The sequence below is a fragment of the Pongo pygmaeus genome, chromosome X, assembly GCF_028885625.2.
Source record: "Pongo pygmaeus isolate AG05252 chromosome X, NHGRI_mPonPyg2-v2.0_pri, whole genome shotgun sequence".
Taxonomy (NCBI): domain Eukaryota; kingdom Metazoa; phylum Chordata; class Mammalia; order Primates; family Hominidae; genus Pongo; species Pongo pygmaeus.
Window position 1 is genome coordinate 110,810,835 of NC_072396.2, and position 20,129 is coordinate 110,830,963.

A 20,129-nucleotide genomic window follows, 5' to 3' on the forward strand; every position below is an offset into this window, starting at 1 on the left:
CTTTTTGGTCTCCTGTCTCATTTTGAATGAATTTGATGCGTTTCCTTCATATTTTTGGCCTAAATGTATACTTACTAAATGAGCCAAGATGATTCTTCCATATGGGTTTAAAGACTGTTGTCAAAACAAATCTGAACTATATTAGCTTTTTGAAAAATTATATGCACATTTTCAGTGAAAATCAAGCAATATCCCTAAAAGAACTCAAGTAACTCTGATGTTATTCTAAGGTTATTGTACCTGACTTCTAGTAGCTTGAGACCTAGAAGTTGCCCCTAACAAGGTTTTAATATCTATTTTGTAGATGGGGAACTGAAAGAGAAAAAGACTAAATGACTTAATGTAAATCAGTAAAGACAATTTAATGGTAAGGTCAAGCTTATATTCCAAAGTCTATTTCTTTAAACTCTAATTAGAGCAAAAAGTAAAATGTTTGAGGCTGGGTGTGGTGGTTCATGCCTGTAATCCCAGCACTTTGGGAGGCCAAGATGAGTGGATTGCTTGAGCTTAAGAGCTCGAGACCAGCCTGGGCAACATGGTAAGACCCCTGCATCTAAAAAAATAGGAAAAGTAAAATGTTTAAATAATAATACAATTTCTATTAGTATATTAGATCACTACACAATAGATTGTATGCCTTGGGGCTCATGAAATAATGAGCTAAATTATTGCAGCTTATATTCAAATCTTCGAGTGTCCACTCCATGCCTAGCACTGAGCTAGCACTAGGAACACAATACAATACAAACAAAAATAAACAAGGCCCCTATTCTCATGGAACTTAAAAGTCTCATGGAGGAGAAACACATCCAAATAATTGCACAAATAAGTGAGACAAATGTGTCAATGGAAACATGTGATTTATATTAGAGCTTTTTAACAAAGTGGGGGGTACTAGGAAAGTTTTTCCTGAGATATAAAGGACATGCAGCAAAAGGTGTGTTTGACAACTGAATAAGGACTGATATGGTTGGAGTGCAGAAAGTGAGATACAAGATGAGACAGGCAAATAGACAAAAGCTCTTACAGACTGTACCATCTTATAGGCTATGGCAAAGACTTTAGAAGTTTGTATTTTTAAAGCACTGGGAAGCCATTGAAAGATTTGTGGCTAGTATATGCCATGATTCAATTCCTGTTTTAGGATGGTCACTGTCTGCTGGAAGGAGAACGGATTATAAGGAGATTGGCAGAGACTGCTATAATAGATGTACCCTAATACCTGTTCTCTTCTATAGTAATAGATCTCCCAATATTTATCTGGAAACAAAGCTACCTAGAATAAAGAATACCTTGCTCTGCTTCCTTTGTAGCTAAGTAGGCCCGTAGGCCCTATGACCAAGTCCTGACCAATGGGAGTGAGCATATGTGATATGTACAGTTTTGGAACCATTCCTCAAAGGTTAAGAGGGAATGTTTTATTTCCGTCCACCCCCCTCTTCCTGCTAGCTGTAAAGTGAGCATAGTCATGAGACATTGTGGATCACTCAGAGAAGAGCAACACCCTAGGGATGGCAGAGCAACCAGCTATTAGGAGCCGAGGTCCCTGTCATTGTGGAGCTGCCATACCAGCTTTGTACACTGCTTACCACAGTTTTGGCTGTTACATGAGACAAAAAATAAACTATTTTCTTTAAGTCACTGTTATTTTGAGTATCTGAACAGAAGTTAAATCTGTATTCTACAAATGTAGGAGGCAAAGGTGAAAGCAAGGAGACCAGCTAGGTAACAAATAATATTGAGAGAGGTAGATAAATTCAATATAAATTTTAAAGGTAACATTAAAATGCAGATTTTGTTACAGTTAAAATATAGATTTTTAAATGTAATAAGTACTTTCATTCAGGTACTTAATATTAAGTACAAGTAGTTGAAAAGGTCTAGTAATGTTAAATTTTGACAGCAATATATAGTAGTGGTTCTAAAACTTAGCTTCATATTGGTATCACCTAGAAAGCTTCATAATTACTGTGCCTGAGCTGCACCTCTAATTGGGGTGTGGCCTGGGCACTGGAGTAGTTAAAAGGTCCCCAGGTGATTTTAATGTGCAACTAACTTTGCAAATCATTGGTATATAGTGCTGTTTCAAGCATTTGTTAGTTTTATTAGAGCTCAAGCATCACACAATGCTTTAAACTCACCGCCTATTTAGGCTCTGTAATTTCATGTACTCTTAATTCTGCTTTATTATGAATTGTGCTGCTGGGAAGGAAAATATTAGAAATTGGTAATTTGTAAACAAGTTTTTCACAGAGCTCTAGTGCCTTTCATTTGGAAAAGACCTTATAGATAAATCCTAGTCTAACCTTGTTTATTGTGCAAATGAAGTAAAGGTCCCAGAGAGATTTTTATTTTCCCAAGGATATGATACTAGTTATTGCAGAGTTGGCACTTGTGGAAAGTTTTGGGTTGTGAGATGCTCCATAAATGTTCAGAGTACCACTTAAAGTAAAAGTAAACATCAAACATTTATAGATTGGAAGTTGAGGCACAATTAGTTTAAAATGAAATGGTAGCAACTCATTTGTCAAAACCAGAACTAGATCCAGTTACTATACATCATATAGAAGTTGTATGATCTAAAGTTCTTAAACTTGAAAGTGCATAGAAATTACCGGGAGAGCTTATTTAAAAAGCAACTTCCTAGGTTTCCCCTCAGATTTTGATTCAAGATGATGGAGGGTGGGACCCAAGAACCTTCATTTTAGTAAGCTTCCAAGGGATCCTAATGTAGGTGTTCCACAGACAAACTAAAAACACTGAATAAGCACTTAGACCATTCACCTTGCAGCAAATTATCTTAAGAGTTTAAAAAAAAAAAGAAAGAAAATTGTATTGATGGATATTTATTATTTTAGGACTAATTCTACTTAACTGCAAATTTTTAAAAACAATTGAAAATTGTATTTGCAAGTTATGACTCTCTGAAAACCATAAAAGGAAAATGTAAAAGCACTTATGTGCATTATATATGACGATGGTTACCATAACGTCATGTACTTCAGGTGGAAGCAGAGCAAGATGGTCAAAAAGAAGACTCCACCAATTATATGCACAAAAGTAACACAAAATTGAACAACTATCCACACAAAAACACCTTTATAGGAACCAAAAATCAGGCAAGTGATCACAGTACCTGGTTTTAACATATTAAGGAAGGAGGCACTGAAGAGGGTAGAAAAGACAATCTTGAATTGCCTACACCACCCATCCACCAGCAGCAACCATGTGGTGTGGACAGAGAATCTGTGTGCATGGGGGAGGGAGAGTGCAGTGATTGTGGGACTTTGCATTGGAACTCAGTGCTGCCCTGTCACAGAAGAAAGCAACACACGGCAGAATTCAGCCGGTGCTCACAGAGGGAGCATTTAGAACAGCCCTAGCCAGGGGAATCCTCCATCCCAGTGGTAGGAACCTGAATTCCAGCAAGCCCCACCACCACAGGCTGAAGTTCTCTGGGGTCCTAAATAAATGAAAGGCAGTCTACACCACAAGACTGCAATTCCTGGGCAAGCAACAGTGCTGTGCAGGGCTCACAGGCAGTGAGACACTGGCTAAGGCAGCCAAGGGAGTGCTTGCATCACCCCTCCCCCAACCTTAGGCAGTGCAGCTTACAGCTCCAGGAGAGACTCCTTCCTTCTGCTTAAGGAGAGGAGAGGGGAGACTAAAGAGGACTTTGTCTTGCAACTTGGATACTAGTTCAGTCAAAGTAGGATAAGGTACCAGGCAGAGTGCTGAGGCTTCCATTCCAGGTCTCAGCTACCAGATGACATTTCCAGACACACCCTGGGCCAGACAATAACCTACTGCCTAGAAGGGAAAGACACTGTGCTAGCAGGATTTATCACCTGCTGACTAAAGAGGCCTTGGGTCCTGAATAATCAGCAGTGGTAGCCAGGCAGTACTCACTGTGGGCCATGGGTGAGACTCAGAGACATGCTGGCTTCAGGTGTGACCCAGCACATTCCCAGCTGTGGTGGCTACAGGGAGAGACTTTCTGCTTGAGGAAAGGAGAGGGAAGAGTAAAGGGACTTTGTCTTGCAGCTTGGGCACCAGCTCAGCCACATTGGGGTAGAGCACCAAGCAGGCTTCTAGAGTTCCTGATACCAGGCCTTTGCTCCTGGATGGTATTTCTGGACCTTCCCTGGGTCAGAGGAGAGCCAGTGCCCTTAAGGGAGAGACCCAGACCTGGAAGCATTCACCACAGGCTGACAGAAGAACCCTTGGCCGTTAAACATCAGCGGTAGCCAGGCAGTACTTGCCACAGCCTGGGGTGGTGATGGCCACAGGAAAAAACTCCTCCACTTGAGAAAAGTGGAGGAAAGGGTAAAAAAGATTTGGTCTTGCAACTTGGGTACCACATCAGCTTCAGTAGAATAGACTACCAGGTAGATTCCTAAGGTCCCAACCCCAGCCCTTGGCTCCAGGATAGCATCTCTGGACCCTCCCAGGATTGGGTGAGGAACTTGCCACCCTGAAGGGAAGGACATAAGCCTGGTTGCATTTGCCACTTGTTAATTGTAAAGCCATAGGGCCTTGAGTAAACATAGGTGGTAGCCAGGAATGGTCACCATGGGTCTTGGGCAAAACCCAGTGCTGTTTGCTTCAGATCTGACCCAGCACATTTCCAATGGTGGTGGGAACAGGGGTACTTGTATCAACCCTCACTCAGCTCTAGGAATTTCAGCACAGAGAGAGAGATTCTGTTTGTTTGGGGGAAAGTAAGGGAAGACAACAAGAGTCTCTGCCTGGTAAACCAGGGAATTCTTTTAGATCTTACCCAAGACCACCAAGGCGGTAACTCTGTGTGTCGACAAGAGACACAGAATTACCGGGTTTGGACTGCCCCCTAATGAAGATATGGCTGCAGGGACCAAAGACTTAGACCACAATACCTAAGTCCCTTTAAAGACTTGGCAAGCTTCCTTAAGCAGGATGGGTACAAACAAGCCCAGACAGTGAAGACTGCAATAAGTACCTATCCCTTCAATTTCCAAAGTCCACAAGCATCAAGGCCATCCAAGCAAACATTACCTCACCAAATGAACTAAACAAGGCACCAGTGACCAATCCTGAAGAGACAGAGATATGTGATATTTCAGGCAAAGAAGTCAAATGAGCTGTTTTGAGGAAGCTCAAAGAAATTCAAAGTAACATGGAGAAGGATTTCAGAATCCTATCAGATAAATTTAACAAAGAGATTGAAATAATTTTAAAAGAAGCTGAAATTCTGGAGCTGAAAAATGCAAATGACATACTGAAGGATGCATCAGTCTCTCAACAACAACAAAAAGATCAAGCAGAAGAAAGAATTAGTGTGCTTGAAGACAGCCTATTTGAAAATACAAAGAGAAAATAAAAGAAAAAAAGAATAAAAAAGAGTGAAACACACCTACAAGATCTAGAAAATAGCATCAGAAGGGCAAATCTAAGAGTTATAGGTCTTAAAAAGGAAGTAAAGAGATCAGGGTTGAAAGTTTATTCAAAGGAATAATCATAGAGAACTTCCCAAACCTAGAGAAAGATAGGAATATTCAAGTACAAGAAAGTTATAGAACAGCAGCCAGATTTAACCCAAAGAAGACTACCTCAACGCATTAAGTAATAAATTTCCAAAGGTCAAGGATAAAGAAAGGATCCTACAAGCAGTAAGAGAAAATAAACAACTAACATACCAAGGAGCTCCAATATGCCTGGCAGCAAACTTTTCAGTGGAAACCTTACAGGCCAGGAGAGAGTAGCATGACATATTTAAAGTATTGAAGGAAAGAAGCTTTCATCCTAGAATAGACTATCCAGATAAAATATTCTTAAAACATGAAGGAGAAATAAAGACTTTCCCAGACAAACAGAAGCTGAGGGACTTCATCGACACCAGACCTGTCCTATGAAAAATGCTACAGGGAGTTCTTCAATCCGAAAGAAAAGGATGTTAATGAGTCATAAGAAATCATCTGAAAAGACAAAACTCACTGGTAATAGTAAGTACACAGAAAAACACAAAATATTATAACACTGTATTTGTGGTATCTAAACTACATATATCTTGAGTAGAAAAACTAAGAGATGAACCTATCAAAAATAAAAACTACAACAACTTTTCAAGAAATAGGTAGTATAATAAAATATAAATAGAAAAAACAAAAAGTTAAAACATGGGAGGATGAAGTTAAAGTATAGAGTTTTATTAGTTTTCTCTTTGCTTGTTTGTTTGTTTGTTTATGCAATCAGTGTTAAGTAGTTATCAGTTTAAAATAATCAGTTATAAAATATTATTTGCCAGCCTCATGGCAACCTCAAAAAACCTACAACAAATACACAAAAAATAAAAATCAAGAAATCATAACACCAGAGAAAATCACCTTTACTAAAGGAAACACAGCAATGAAGGAAAGAAGGAAGAGAAGACCACAAGACAACCAGAAAACAAATAACTAAGTGTCAAGAGTAAGCCCTTAATTATCAATAATAAGATTGACTATAAATGAACTGAACTTTCCAATCAAGAGATAGACAATGGCCGAATGGATGAAACAAAAAACAAGACCCGACTATCTGCTATCTATGAAAAACACACTTTACCTCTAAAGACACATATAGACTGAAAATAAAGGGATAGAAAAAGATATTCCCTGCCAAAGGAAACCCAAAAAAGAGCAGGAGTAGCTATCCTTACATTAGACAAAATATATTTCAAGACAAAAATTATAAGAAGAGACAGAGATCGTTACATAATGAAAAACAGGTCAATTCAGAAAGAGGATATAACAATTGTAAATGTATATGCACCCAACACTAGAGTATCTAGATATATAAAATAAATATTATTAGAGCTAAAGACAGAGAGACCTCAAAAAATAATAGCTGGAGGCTTCAACGTCCTACATTCAGCATTAGACAGATCTTCCAGACAGAAAATCAACAAAGAAACATTGAACTTAATCTGCACTATAGACCAAATGGACCTAGTAGATCACGAACCACAAAGACATTGGAACACTGTACTTGTTATTCGGCGCATGAGCTGGAGTCCTAGGCACTGCCCTAAGCCTCCTCATTCGGGCTGAACTAGGCCAGCCCGGCAACCTCCTGGGCAATGACCATATCTACAATGTCATCGTCACAGCCCAACTTACAGGACATTTCATCCAATGGCTGCAGAATACACATTCTTCTCCTCACCACGTGGATCGTTCTCAATGATAGACCATATATTAGTCCACAAAACAAGTTTTTAAAGTTCAAAAAATAATGAAATTATATCAAATATATTTTCTGCCCACAATGGAATAAAACTAGATATCAATAACAAGAGGAATTTTTGAAACTATACAATCATATAGAAATTAAATAATATGCTCCTGAATGACCCATGGGCCAATGAAGAAACTGAGAACAAAACTAAAAAATGTATTGAAACAAATGATAATAGAAATACAACATATCAAAATGTATCATATACAGCGAAAGCAGTGCTAAGAGGAAAGTTTATAGCAGTAAGCACCTACATTTTAAAAGTAGAAAAACTTCAAATAAACAACCTAACAATACATCTTAAATAACTAGAAAAGCAAGAGCAAGCAAAATCTGAAATTGGTACGGAAAAGTAATAAAGATCAGAGCAGAAATAAATGAAAATGAAATTTACAAAAATACAAAACATCAATGAAACAAAAACTCGTTTTTTTCAAAAGATAAATAAAATTGAAAAAACCTTTAGCTAAACTAGCTAAGAAAAAAAGAAGGAAGATACAAATAAATAAAATCAGAAGTGAAAAAGGAAACATTTCAACTGATACTACAGAAATTTGAAGGATCATTTAAGGCTGCTATGAGCAACTGTATGCCAATAAATTGGAAAACTTAGAAGAAATGGATAAATTCCTAGACTCATACAACCTTCCAAGATTGAACCATGAAGAAATCCAAAACCTGAACAGGCCAATAACAAGTAACGAGACCTAAGCCATAATAAAAATTTTCCCAGTAAAGGAAAACAAGAGACCAAATGGTTTAACTGCTGAGTTCTACCAAATATTAAAGAAGAACTAATACAAATTCTACTCAAATTATTCCATAAAACAGAGAAGGAGGGAATACTTCCAAACTCCTATGAGGCCAGTATTAACTTGATACCAAAACCAGAAAAAGATAAATAAACAAAAAGAAAACTACAGGCCAATATCCCTGATATACATTCATGCAAAAATCCTCAACAAAATACTAGCAAACCAAATTCAACAACACATTAAAAAGTTCACTCATCATGACTAAGAGGGATTTATCCCAAGGATGCAAGGATGGCTCAACATAAAAAGGTCAATCAATGTGATACGTCATGTCAACAGAATAAAGGACAAAAACCATATGATCATTTCAATTGATGCTTAAAAACATTATGATAAAGTTCAACACCCCTTCATGATAAAAACCTTCAAAGAACTGCGTGTAGAAAGAACATACCTCAACACAATAAAAGCTATATATAACAGACCCATTGCAAGTATCATGTTGAACGGGGAAAAACTGAAAGTATTTCCTCTAAGATCTGGAACATGACAAGGATGCCCACTTTCACCACTATTATTCAACATTGTACTGAGAATCCTACCTAGAACAATCAGACAAGAGAAAGAAATAAAGGGCATTTAAATTGGCAAGGAAAAAGTCAAATTATCCTTCTTTGCTGATGATATGATCTTGTAGTAGGAAAATCTAAAGATTCCACCGAAAACTATTAGAACAGATAAATAAATTCAGTAACATTGCAGGATACAAAATCAACATAAAAAAAGTTAGTAGCATTTCTATATGCTGATAGCAAACAATCTGAAAAGGAGACCAAAAAATTTATTCCACTTACCAAAGCTAAAAACAAAATAAAATACAGAGGAGTAAACTTAATCAAAGAAATAACATACCTCTAAAATGAAAACTATAAAACATTGACTTAAGAAATTGAAGAGGCCAAAAAAAAAAATGAAAAGATAGTCCATGTTTATGGATTGGAAGAACCAAAATTGTTAAAATGTCCACAATACCCAAAGCGATCTACGGGATTAAACACAATCCCTACTAAAATACCAATGACATTCTTCACAAAGAGAAAATGAAAATTCCTAATATTTATATAAAACCCCAAAAGATTCAGAATAGCCAAAGTGATCCTGAACAAAAAGAACAAAACTGGCAGAATCACATTACCTGACTTCAAATTGTACTACACAGCTATAGTAACCAGAACAGCATGGCACTGGTATGAAAACAGACACAGAGACCAAAGGAACAGAATAGAGAAACCAGAAATAAATCCATACATCTAAAGTGAACTCATTTTCAACAAATACACCAAGAACATACATTGGGGAATGGACAGTCTCTTCAATAAATGGTGATGGGAAAACTGGATATCCATACGCAGAGGAATAAAACTAGACCCTATCTCTCACCATATACAAAAATCAAATCAAAATCAATTAAAGATTTAAATCTAAGACTTCAAACTCTGAAACTACTGCAAGAAAACATTGCGGAAACTCTCCAGGTCATTGGACAGGGCAAAGATTTCTTGAGTAATACTCTACAAGCACAGGCAATCAAATAAAAAATGAGTTCACATCAAGTTAAAAAGCTTCTGCACAGCAAAGGAAACAATCAACAAAGCGAAGAGACAATTCACAAAATGGGAGAAAATATTTGAAAACTATTCATCTATAAACTAGGGATTAATAACCAAAATATATAAGGAACAAAAGCAACTTACAGGACAAAATCTAATAATCCAATCAAAATGGGCAAAAGATCTGATAAAAGATTTCTCAAAAGAAGACATACGAATGGCAAACAGATTCACGAAAATGTACTCAACATCACTGATCATCAGAGAAATGCAAAACAAAACTACAATGAGATATCATCTTACCCCAGTTAAAATGGCTTTTATCCAAAAGACAGGCAATAATTAATACTGATGAAGATGTGGAGAAAAGAGAACTCTCATATAATGTTGGTGGAAATGTAAACTAGTACAACTACTGTAGAGAACAGTTTGGAGGTTCCTCAAAAAACTAAACTAGAACTGCCATAAGATCCAGCAATCCCATTGTTGGGTCTATATACAAAAGAAAGGAACTCAACATATCGAAGATATATCTATACCCCTATGTTTATTGCAGCACTATTCACAATAACCATGATTTGGAATCAACTTAAGCGTCCATCAACAGACGAATGAATAAAGAAAATGTGGTATATATACATAATAGAGCACTATAAAAAGAATAAGGTTCTGTCATTTGCAACAACATAGGTAGAACTGGAGATCATCATGTTAAGTGAAATAAGCCAGGCACAGAAAGACAAACTTTGCATGTTCTCACTTATTTGTGGAAGATAAAAATTAAAACAATTGAATTCATGGATATAGAAAGATAAAGGTTGGTTACAAGGCCTGCAAGAGTAGTGCAGAGGGAAGAAGCAGGGATGGTTGTCGGGTACAAAAATATAGTTAGGTAGAATGAATAAGATCTAGTATTTGATAGCACAACAGAGGAACAATTTGTTGTACATTTACAAATAACCAGAAGAGTATAATTTGATTGTTTATAACACAAAGTGAAGATAAATACTTGAGGTGATGGATATCCCATTTGCCCTGATGTGATTTCTACACATTGCATGCCTGTATTCAAATATCTCATGTTCCCCATGAATATATACACCTACCCACACACAAACATTTTTTTTCAAGTTTAAGTTATGTACTTCAACCTCCAGTGCAGTGTAACATAATAGCTTAGGAATGTTCTCTTATTACACCAACACTGGCACGAGATGTTATGGGAAAGTTGTCATTGTTTAAAATTTATTTTATTTGTATTTTTTTAAATATATATATAGAGAGACGGGGTTTCGTCTTGTTGCCCAGGCTGGTCTCGAACTCCTGAGCTCAAGCAATCCGCCAGCCTCAGCCTCCCAAAGTGCTGGGATTACAGGCATGAGCCACTGCACCCAACCAAGTTGTCCTTTTTTCAGAACTTCATGATTTAACTTGTGCAAAAATATGTCAAGATTTGAAACTAGTATGTTCAGATTATTTAACAGGGAGCCAGTGGTAAAGGCCTGGGTGTGCCTTCCTACCTTTCTCCTTGTTTGTGTATACAATTACACTTCTTTTTAAAGATACAAAAAAGGCTTGGTTTTATTACCAAAATAAAGTCATAGTATGCATATTATTCTTTAATTTGCTTTGCTTTCCATGGGTATAAGATCTTTAATAACATGTAATAAAATATCTTTGGGGCATTTGCTACAAATATTTCCCCAATGTATCACTGCCTATTTAAAATAGTTTAACATTGTTGAGTGGGCAAATGTTCCACTTTAATTTTTTCCACTGATATGATATGATTTTTCCCTTTCACAAGGTTTAATAAATACCCAGGTCTGTGCCTGCTGGTTTTAAAAAATTCTTAATTTTTCAAGAAACATTATTACTTAATCCAACTGTAATTTATTTGGGTGTTTTGTGAGGAGGAAATGGGGAGCAAACTGATTATTTTCCTTCTTTAACTGACTAGCCAATTGTCCCATCACCGTTTATTGAATGGTGCCTTCTTGGGTTGTTTTGTTTTGTCTTGTTTTGTTTTTTGAGACAGAGTCACTCTGTCACCCAGGCTGAAGTGCAGTGGCGCAATCTCAGCTCACTGTAGCCTCGACCTCCCAGGCTCAAGCAATCCTCCTGCCTCAGCCTCCCAAGTAGCTGGGACCACAGATGCACACCACCACACCAGCTATTTTTTTTTTTTTTTTTTGGTAGAGATGGGGTTTCACCATGTTGCCCAGGGTTGTCTCAAACTCCAGGGCTCAAGCAATCTGCTCACCTCTGCCTCCCAAAATGCTGAGATTACAGGCATGAGCCACCGTGCCTGGCCTTTTTCTATTTTTTATTGATAGATTATAGTTGTGCATGTTTATGGAGTACATGTGACATTTTGACACATGCAATGTATATTGATAAAATCAGGGTAATTGGGATATCCATTACCTCAAACATTTATCTTTTCTTTATGTTGGGATCATTACAATTCTTCTCTTCTAGCTGTTTTGAAATATACCATACACTGTTGCTAACTATATTCACCCTTCTGTACTATCGAATACTAGAACTTCTTCCTTCTAGCTAACTGTATTCTTGTACCCATTAACCAACTTCTCTTCATCACTCCCTCCTCCTTCCCTTCCCAGCCTCTGGTAACTACCTTGGAGACATGGGAGGAGGAATAAGGCAGGAGAGCTTTTCCTTAGTGTATTTGTATCCTGAATTGTTTCCTGAATACGTAAAATGTGTTAAGATTTTTTAAATGTTCAAAACTTCAACCTATTAAATCCACTGAAAAAATCTGTTAGGATATAATCTTAAACACAGAAAAAGTTATTATAACAAAATGATAATAGCAAAAATATTATTTAAAATTTTGACCAAGCAAACAAAAATGGAATGACTAAGTAAACCGAGGTATTTCCATAATGGAATATCATTTATCCAACAAAGATTGTCTACAAAGATTATAAGATAAAATATATAATGACTGAGATATTAAATGAAAAACTAATTTAAAAATATATAAATATGATCATGTAACTAAGAAAAAATCCCTACACAGAATAATGAAAAGAAATTTTAAGATAAACAAAGAAATATTATTTTTTAAAATTTGACTTCTAATGGATTTAAGTAACTTCTCACTAATCTGCTTTTAAATTTTTTTATGAGAAGGTTTTTTAAGGAGTAATTTAATAACTGGCAGAAAAGGATAGATCGAATTTCTGGGATTTTACTAATTATTTAAATGTTGAATGTTGATGTTGAATTTATCACAAAAGACTGTCCATCAGCAATCTCTAAGCTAATGGTTTTGACAACACTTGTAATAACAATAATAACATTTCTGTTTTTAGTCTGATAATTTTCTCTGGTGAATACAGGCTTTATTGTGATCTTAAAAACATATCAAAATGATAGAGCTGGTAGGAAAATAATGAACTATTTGTGTTTACTCTTAAATTGACCATAAGATAATACACAAGACCTTTAATCTTTTCGGTTCAATTATATGAATTATTAGGTTGTTGCTAAGTGTATCATGCTGGTAGTACCAGGTACTATGGGAGGGTACGCTAATGAGTAATTGGCAGCTATGATATGACAGCAAGGTTCATATTTGTATTTTACATCTGCTGGGATTTATTCAGCAGGTTCTGCTGCTGATTCCCTGAACTCCTTCCCTCTGCTGAGTGGTGTGAACTGTTAACTCTCACCTGCAGGGTCCACTCCAACACTGATATTTCAGATGTTTAAAAGCAGACAAGTAAGGAGAAGAAACAGCTTCATTGACCACCTCCATCAACAACGTCTCCTATTTTTTTATTTTCGGTTGTCCTGTCCCCTTGACTCTAGTAAACCTTCCTGATTCCAGATTACCTGACTTGGACCTTGGACTACCATTGTACCCACCTTCCTTTTGACCTGGTAGCTTTTTGCTTCCCTGGCAGCCTGATGCCTGTTTGTCTAGTTTGCTGACTCTTGGCCCAGTCAGACTCCTGATATCTCTGTTTGTCTTGTTTGTTCATCTATTCCTTCACCAGCCCTTGGCACACATTGCAATCTCCCCATACCAGCAATTTTCACAGACCAGTTGACCCCGTAGCGTATGTGTCCTAATGCTGTTAGTGTCCAGTGTGCTCCTGAATAAAAACAGAGCTTGAACTAAAGGAAGCAATGAAATAAATAAAGTTGTCTATACATCTGGGAGAACTAAAACTTTAAAAATGTAAATGTTAAAAATTAAACCTTAAACAAACTTTTTTAGAGTATAACACATGGGGCACAAAAATTAATGGAATGCAGCAACTCACAGGTATCAATCAACAAATATTTGAGTGCCTGCCATGGGCAAGGCACTATACTTGAAAGGGAAGGAATTCTAGCTACTGAAATATGTTTGTTTTCCAACGAATAAACAAGGTAACAGAGGATATCCCTTGGGGAGCCTGCTAAGAAAACACACACACACACACACAGAGAGAGAGAGAGAGAGAGAGAGAGAAGTTAGAAAAGAAAAAAGCAGTAAAATTCATTCTACTAATGCCATAGCAATTAAACTCATGGATCTTAACTTACTCCCAGCTGAACTGGTTGATAGCATATTTCAGCAGGGCTTGGCAAACCAGTTTAGTGTTTTAGATATTCTGAGAGAGGTAACTTTCAGCCTTGTCACGTGGGATTCCCCAGAGTCCAGTTCCTCATTCCAATCCACTCCATGTTTATGAAAGTGCATTAGTTGGAACAGTAAGAAGAAAAAGAAAATGTACTGCAGGAAGTCATCCAATCCTAATAAGTTGACATGTAAAATAAAGTTGATGGTGTTATTTATTACTAAGATAGTCCTGGTTAAGCGTTGCCTGTGTGTACAGTTGGAGGAGTGGCAAGCAAAGGGGAATGTAGATAACTAAAGTGAAATAGAGCTGATATATCCAGAGGTTATGTTGCTAGAGGTGAGATCAGTTACCTACGTGCAACTGAAATTTCAAACTTCTGTTCAGCAGGGACGTGAGTGGACAATAGTAACTGATAGTTGGAAATATCAGCAAACATCTTAAATTTTATGCTCAAATGAATGAGCAATGAACCAGGAGAATAGGTCCAGTTTTTTTTGGCTCCTTGTAATTTTTACCTTTTTACTTAAAATTACAGCATCTTTTTCAATGACCGCCTATGTGACTGTGACTTATTACAATGAAACCAGCAACTACACTGCAATAGAGACATGTGAATGTGGTGTTTATGGATTAGCTTCACCAGTGGCTAATGCTATGGGAGTTGTAGGCATCCCTAAGAACAATAACTACCAAGCTTGTGACCACAACACTGAGTTTAGTAATACTAAGAAGCCCTGGATTGCGCTGATAGAAAGAGGTAATTGTACATTTTCAGAAAAAATTCAAACAGCGGGCAGAAGAAATGCTGATGCTGTTGTGATTTACAATGCTCCAGAGACTGGCAATCAGACGATACAGATGGCAAATTTTGGTAAGTAATAATTGATTCACAAAGAGAGTTAATGTCCGTTTATCTTAGAGTGGTATTTCCATCTAGAACTGCTCTAGGATCTGGCAACAAGGTTGTAAAATAATTTTACTTTAAATTTTCTTGCCTGGCACGACTTGTAATTACTTTATTATTATTTAATATTTTTAATTAATTTGTTCCAAAGACAGTAGCAATTCATGAAGTGATTCCTATTTTCTTTCATGTTTTCCTAGCAATATAAGTTTCCTCAGTGGGCATTATATCGTGAATTGCTTTTTAATAAACTGTGCCTTTACCTCTAAACATTAAAAAATTTAATTTCATTATTAATTTGCACTTCTCAGTTTGATTTATTTTCTCCTGCAAAAGGGATTGTATGTTTTCAAGTTTGTGAAACTGCAAAACAGTTTCATTATGCTTAAATAATAGCATATTATAAGTGTGTAAAATGTTATAGAAATGAGAACTTGACTCTACTCTATGCTTGTAAGATTTGAATCTTTTTGCGGGACTGATACAAATGAAACTACTCTGCAAAAAAATGATGTTACCCATTGAAAAGTGTATGGCAGAAATAGGATAACACTGTAATTCACAAAGAAAATAAAGATTTCCCTTAGAAATATTTACTAATGGCTTCTTAAGTAAATAGAAACTTCTAATTTATTAACTTTTTAAAGGAGTTACTTCTGAAAATTACTGGTTTTTATTTTATTTATTTGAAAAAACAGTTTCTAAGTAAATAGATTCTTAAACCAATGAAGAAGTAAACTTCTGAATCCCATTTTGTTCACTGTGGATAGGTATGTGTGTTTTTATCAGACTTGTTCTAAAAAAAAAAAAGGAATAATTTCAATCAAGGCAAGAGCTGACAGTAAATGAATACAAAATTTTGATAATTGGTGTTATTGCCAAATTTGGCCTCTAAGAAAATTAATGCAAATTAAATTAAACAGATTTTAGAATTATGAAAAGGAGAAAATCAAACTTATGTTAAGAATAGTATGGTGCTTGGAACGTTCCAAGTTGTACACATACAATATCACTGTTTAGTACTACTATTTGAAAACCAAACTGCTTATTTCGCTAAGCATCAAAAAAAAAGTAAGATGAACTTCAGCAGTACAAAATTACTGTAGATGTAACAAAACTCCATGTGCTACCTTTTGTGACACATCCTGGACACTGCAAGAGCTCGGACATTCACATTTTATATTATTTTCTATCTAAGAGCATTTCATAAGCATTCCCTGCCTGTTCCTGTGTTTTTACGAGTGACTTTCATTTTTGTAGAAAGAAACCAATGCCATTTTCTGATAAAACTTAGGAATTAAATCTGTCCTAAGGAACCAACTTGCTATACATTTAAACTTAGAGATTCTGAATACTCTGGGTTTCCTTTTGCACGAACACATTCTACTTATTCACTCTCCTGCTATTTTTGAAATACAAACAGTATCAAACTAAATAGTAGCCCTGTTTTCAAAACTTTCTTTGCAACCTGTATTAGGGACCAATATCTAGTAGAATGTAGGTACCCTGCCAGTAAATTTGGAATATTTACCAAAGATCACTCACAGTAAATCTCTCCAAAAGAAACATGTGCATAATCATTTGAATATGTGACTCTGAACAGAGTTTTAAAAAGGAGGCAGTTAGACTTATCATTCAATATATACCTCCAATATAACCAAAGACACATGATCAAAAATATTTTTAAAGCTACAGTATTGCACTTTTGTTTAAAACTGCAATTGCAGTATTGTTTTAAAATAAACACATTGAAAAAGATAGCATAATGACCATAACTGTGATAGTTAACATTTATTGGCATTTATTATATTTCAGGCACTGTTATAGTGTGTTTATTTTATTTAATGAACGTTGTTTTTTAACATATGATGATATCAACCCCAAAGAATTAAAACTAAATTTGGAATTTTGCCCTTTTAAGACCTGCCAACTAGTGTGCCATTGGATTTTTTCCTTCCTAGAAATTTCCCTTATATAAAAACTATTCAGTGATGCAGTTGACAAACATAAGGAATCAAGTGTGGATATGAAAACTAGATGACCAGACACTAGATCATTAAAGACTGTCATTATTTTATGCCAACATTTTGTTTGTTGTTGCTGTCTTTTCATTCGTGTTTTGTTTTGTTTTGACACAGAGGATGTGGGAAATCCTCCTACAATAAAGCTCACGGTTTCACCTTCTGTCATCTCATCTTGTATTACCCCCTAAAAACCACCTTTTCAGAAAATCACACTGTAGCCCCCTCAGGCCCTTGTACTCTTCTACTCTTCCCTGGCTCCCCCTACCTCCTCATTCCTTCAGTCCCATTTTCCTGTACTAGGTCTTACTAAGCACTTCCACAATGTTGTGTCTCTTTACTTCTTTCTAATGTCAATGCTCTCCAGCCAAAGACCACTAGCAACAGACCTGTAGTTTAAAAAGGTAGATTTATTACTTGTTGCAGCAATTGGAAGAGCACACACCATGGAAAACCATAGGGCATCCTAGTAAGAGGGTGTTAAAAAGGACTTGCAGGATTTGGGCTTGCTTTAGGTGTTTTGGGGGAGAGTTGAAGGAAGGTGGCTGTTAACCAACCATTCTAGTTTACTTGAGATTGAAGGTTTCTTGGGATGTGGGACTCTTAATGTTAAACCAGGAAATTCCTGGGAAAACTGTGACAAGTTGGCCACCCTAGCTGGCCTTGTTCTGAACTTGGAGGCTGCCAGTAAGTTGTGGTTCTGTGTTTAGGTTCCTAAATAAACCTTTTTTATAAGTGGGGAAGACTAGCCCATGGCTAAAGCTGTAATTGGTAAAGAAGCAATAGTTACCCTTATTAGCCAGAATAGAGAGATATTTGGTAGTTATCCTTATTAGCCAGAATAGAGAGATATTTGGTAGTTACCCTTATTAGCCAGAATAGAGGAATATTTGGTAATTTTTGTGGCGTGGACACTGTCCATATTTTGTCTGTGTTCAGATCTGATTATGGAGTGGTCTTTTTTGTTTGTTTTGATCTGTCATAGTCACAGATTGACCTTCTCTAATGTTGATGTTTCGTGAGATGGTTTATATTCAACAAGAAAATGTCGAGGCTTAATTGAGAGTGCCAGGCTAGGTCCTAAATATCAGGAGCAACTTGTCTCTTTCTCACTGACAATCTACTTCAGCCACCCTCGTACTGTTGTGCAAATATACTCTCTTCCCCCATGTCCTTTCACATTTCTGTGCCTCCGCATCCCCTATAAGTTGCCTTCAAGGGACGTGATAAGTCTAAGGGATGCTTCTGCACCCCTTGTCTCACGTGGTTTCACGATTTAAATACAGAATGTCCTTACTCTTGAGTCCAGTCTATTTACAGCCTCCCTACTAAGAGTGTTATTTTTCTGAAGGGGATAATTTCAGTTAGAGAATAGCTTTCACTGAGGAAGAATAGTGTATAGCCTAATACTTGGAGGTAAACTTCTAACTCAGTTTCCCATTGTGCTGTGTCCAGTAGCAGTTTCTTAATTTGCTCTTGGATTTCTCCTTTGGGTTATATTCTGCATTGGTGGATATATCTGTATCTATCTACACACAAACATACATGTATATATACATATATTTTCATATTCTAGCTTACCAGAAGGAATAATGGGATTTTGACTTGGCATTTTGATGAGGTGGGAAATAAAAGGATATGTTTACCATGTTCTTAAGTAAGTATGTAACTTCCTAACAATCTTTTCCAAACACTGCACACATGGCCTTTCGGTTCTATTCTAGAGATGCAAGAAAATTCAGGACTCCTGAGTTATCCAAGCAGAAGACGCGTAACATGTTAAGTACTTGTTTGCTGAGCAGTCAGCTTTGGAAGTTAAATATGCTATTTTTAGGTAAAATGTTTTAAGAAATGCTTAGATTTGCATGTAGTTTATATCAGTATGGTCAGTAATTTGGGAGGAATAAAATGGTTTTTACATTTTATCATTTCAGCTGTGTCCAACGAAGTGGATTAGAGTGAAGTGTGCGGCATTCAGAATCCCCAAAACTCACCAATTCCAGAGTAGTGAAGTGCATGAAAAGGAAGGGTTTAATTATAACAGCAAACTCACATGCTTTATAAAAATGCTTTTCTAGAAGTAAAAGGGGAAATAAAAGCATGGTATATAAATGAAGTGAGAAGATGATAAAAACTTCAGTAAAACTAACTCAGATATGTACATAAAGAAGAGCTTAATTCAAGAAAACTAATCAGTTCCATTTCAAATGAGCCTCAAATCTGTCTAATTCTGTGCATCTCCAAGACACCACTCACTCTATCTTAGACCTCTACAACAGCTTTCTAGTTGATTTCCCTGCCACTCTTGTCCCCTTCCAAGCCCAATCTCCAGACTATAAGCCAAAGTGGCTTTTTAGAGAAAATAAATCTCACTCTGTTTAAAATCCTTCCGTGGCTTCCCATGATACTCAGGGTAAATCCAAACTTCTTTCCAAGACTTTATCCAGCTCTGAATCATCTGGCCTACTGCTGTGACCTCATTTCCTCTCACTCCCTCCTCTTCTACTCACTGAACTCTTGCCACACGGGGCTCGTTTCAGTGCCTCAATTCCACTAAACATTTCCTTGCCAGACAGCCTGAAAGTAACTCCTGATGCCTTCCTCATCTTCGCTCCCACATCTCCTTAAACATAAAGTTCTCTTGATCCTACCTCCAAGCATTTCTTAAGTCCATTCACTTTTTCACCTCTGCTGCCTCCATCCAAGCCCAGGCCAAAATCATCTCCCACCTGGACCACTGCAATAGCTTCTTAAGTGTTCTCTCTTGCTATTCTCGCCCCTCTGTAGCACATAGCAGCCAAAGTGATCCTGTGGAAAATGTAATTCCACCCCAGTTAGAATAAAATCCAGGCCTTGAGCCTAGGCCTACAAGGTTTGATGCTAATCGTGTACAGTCAGACCTTATCCTATGCCCTTCTCCCCTGCATTACCATGCCTCAGCCACTCTGGTTTTCTCTCTGTTTTTTAACTAAGAGAAATAAGCA

The 20,129-nt window shown here is 36.7% G+C and overlaps 1 protein-coding gene across 1 annotated transcript in view; it reads left to right on the top strand.

The window, feature by feature from the left end:
- Window positions 1-14,685: 14,685 nt before the first annotated feature.
- Window positions 14,686-20,129, top strand: part of RNF128 (ring finger protein 128) — a 106,017-nt gene continuing 100,573 nt past the window's right edge. Inside the window, exon 1 of the mRNA XM_054473129.1 lies at window positions 14,686-15,091. Within this exon, the coding sequence (XP_054329104.1) occupies window positions 14,686-15,091 (406 nt within the window). The remainder of the gene's footprint in view (window positions 15,092-20,129) is intronic.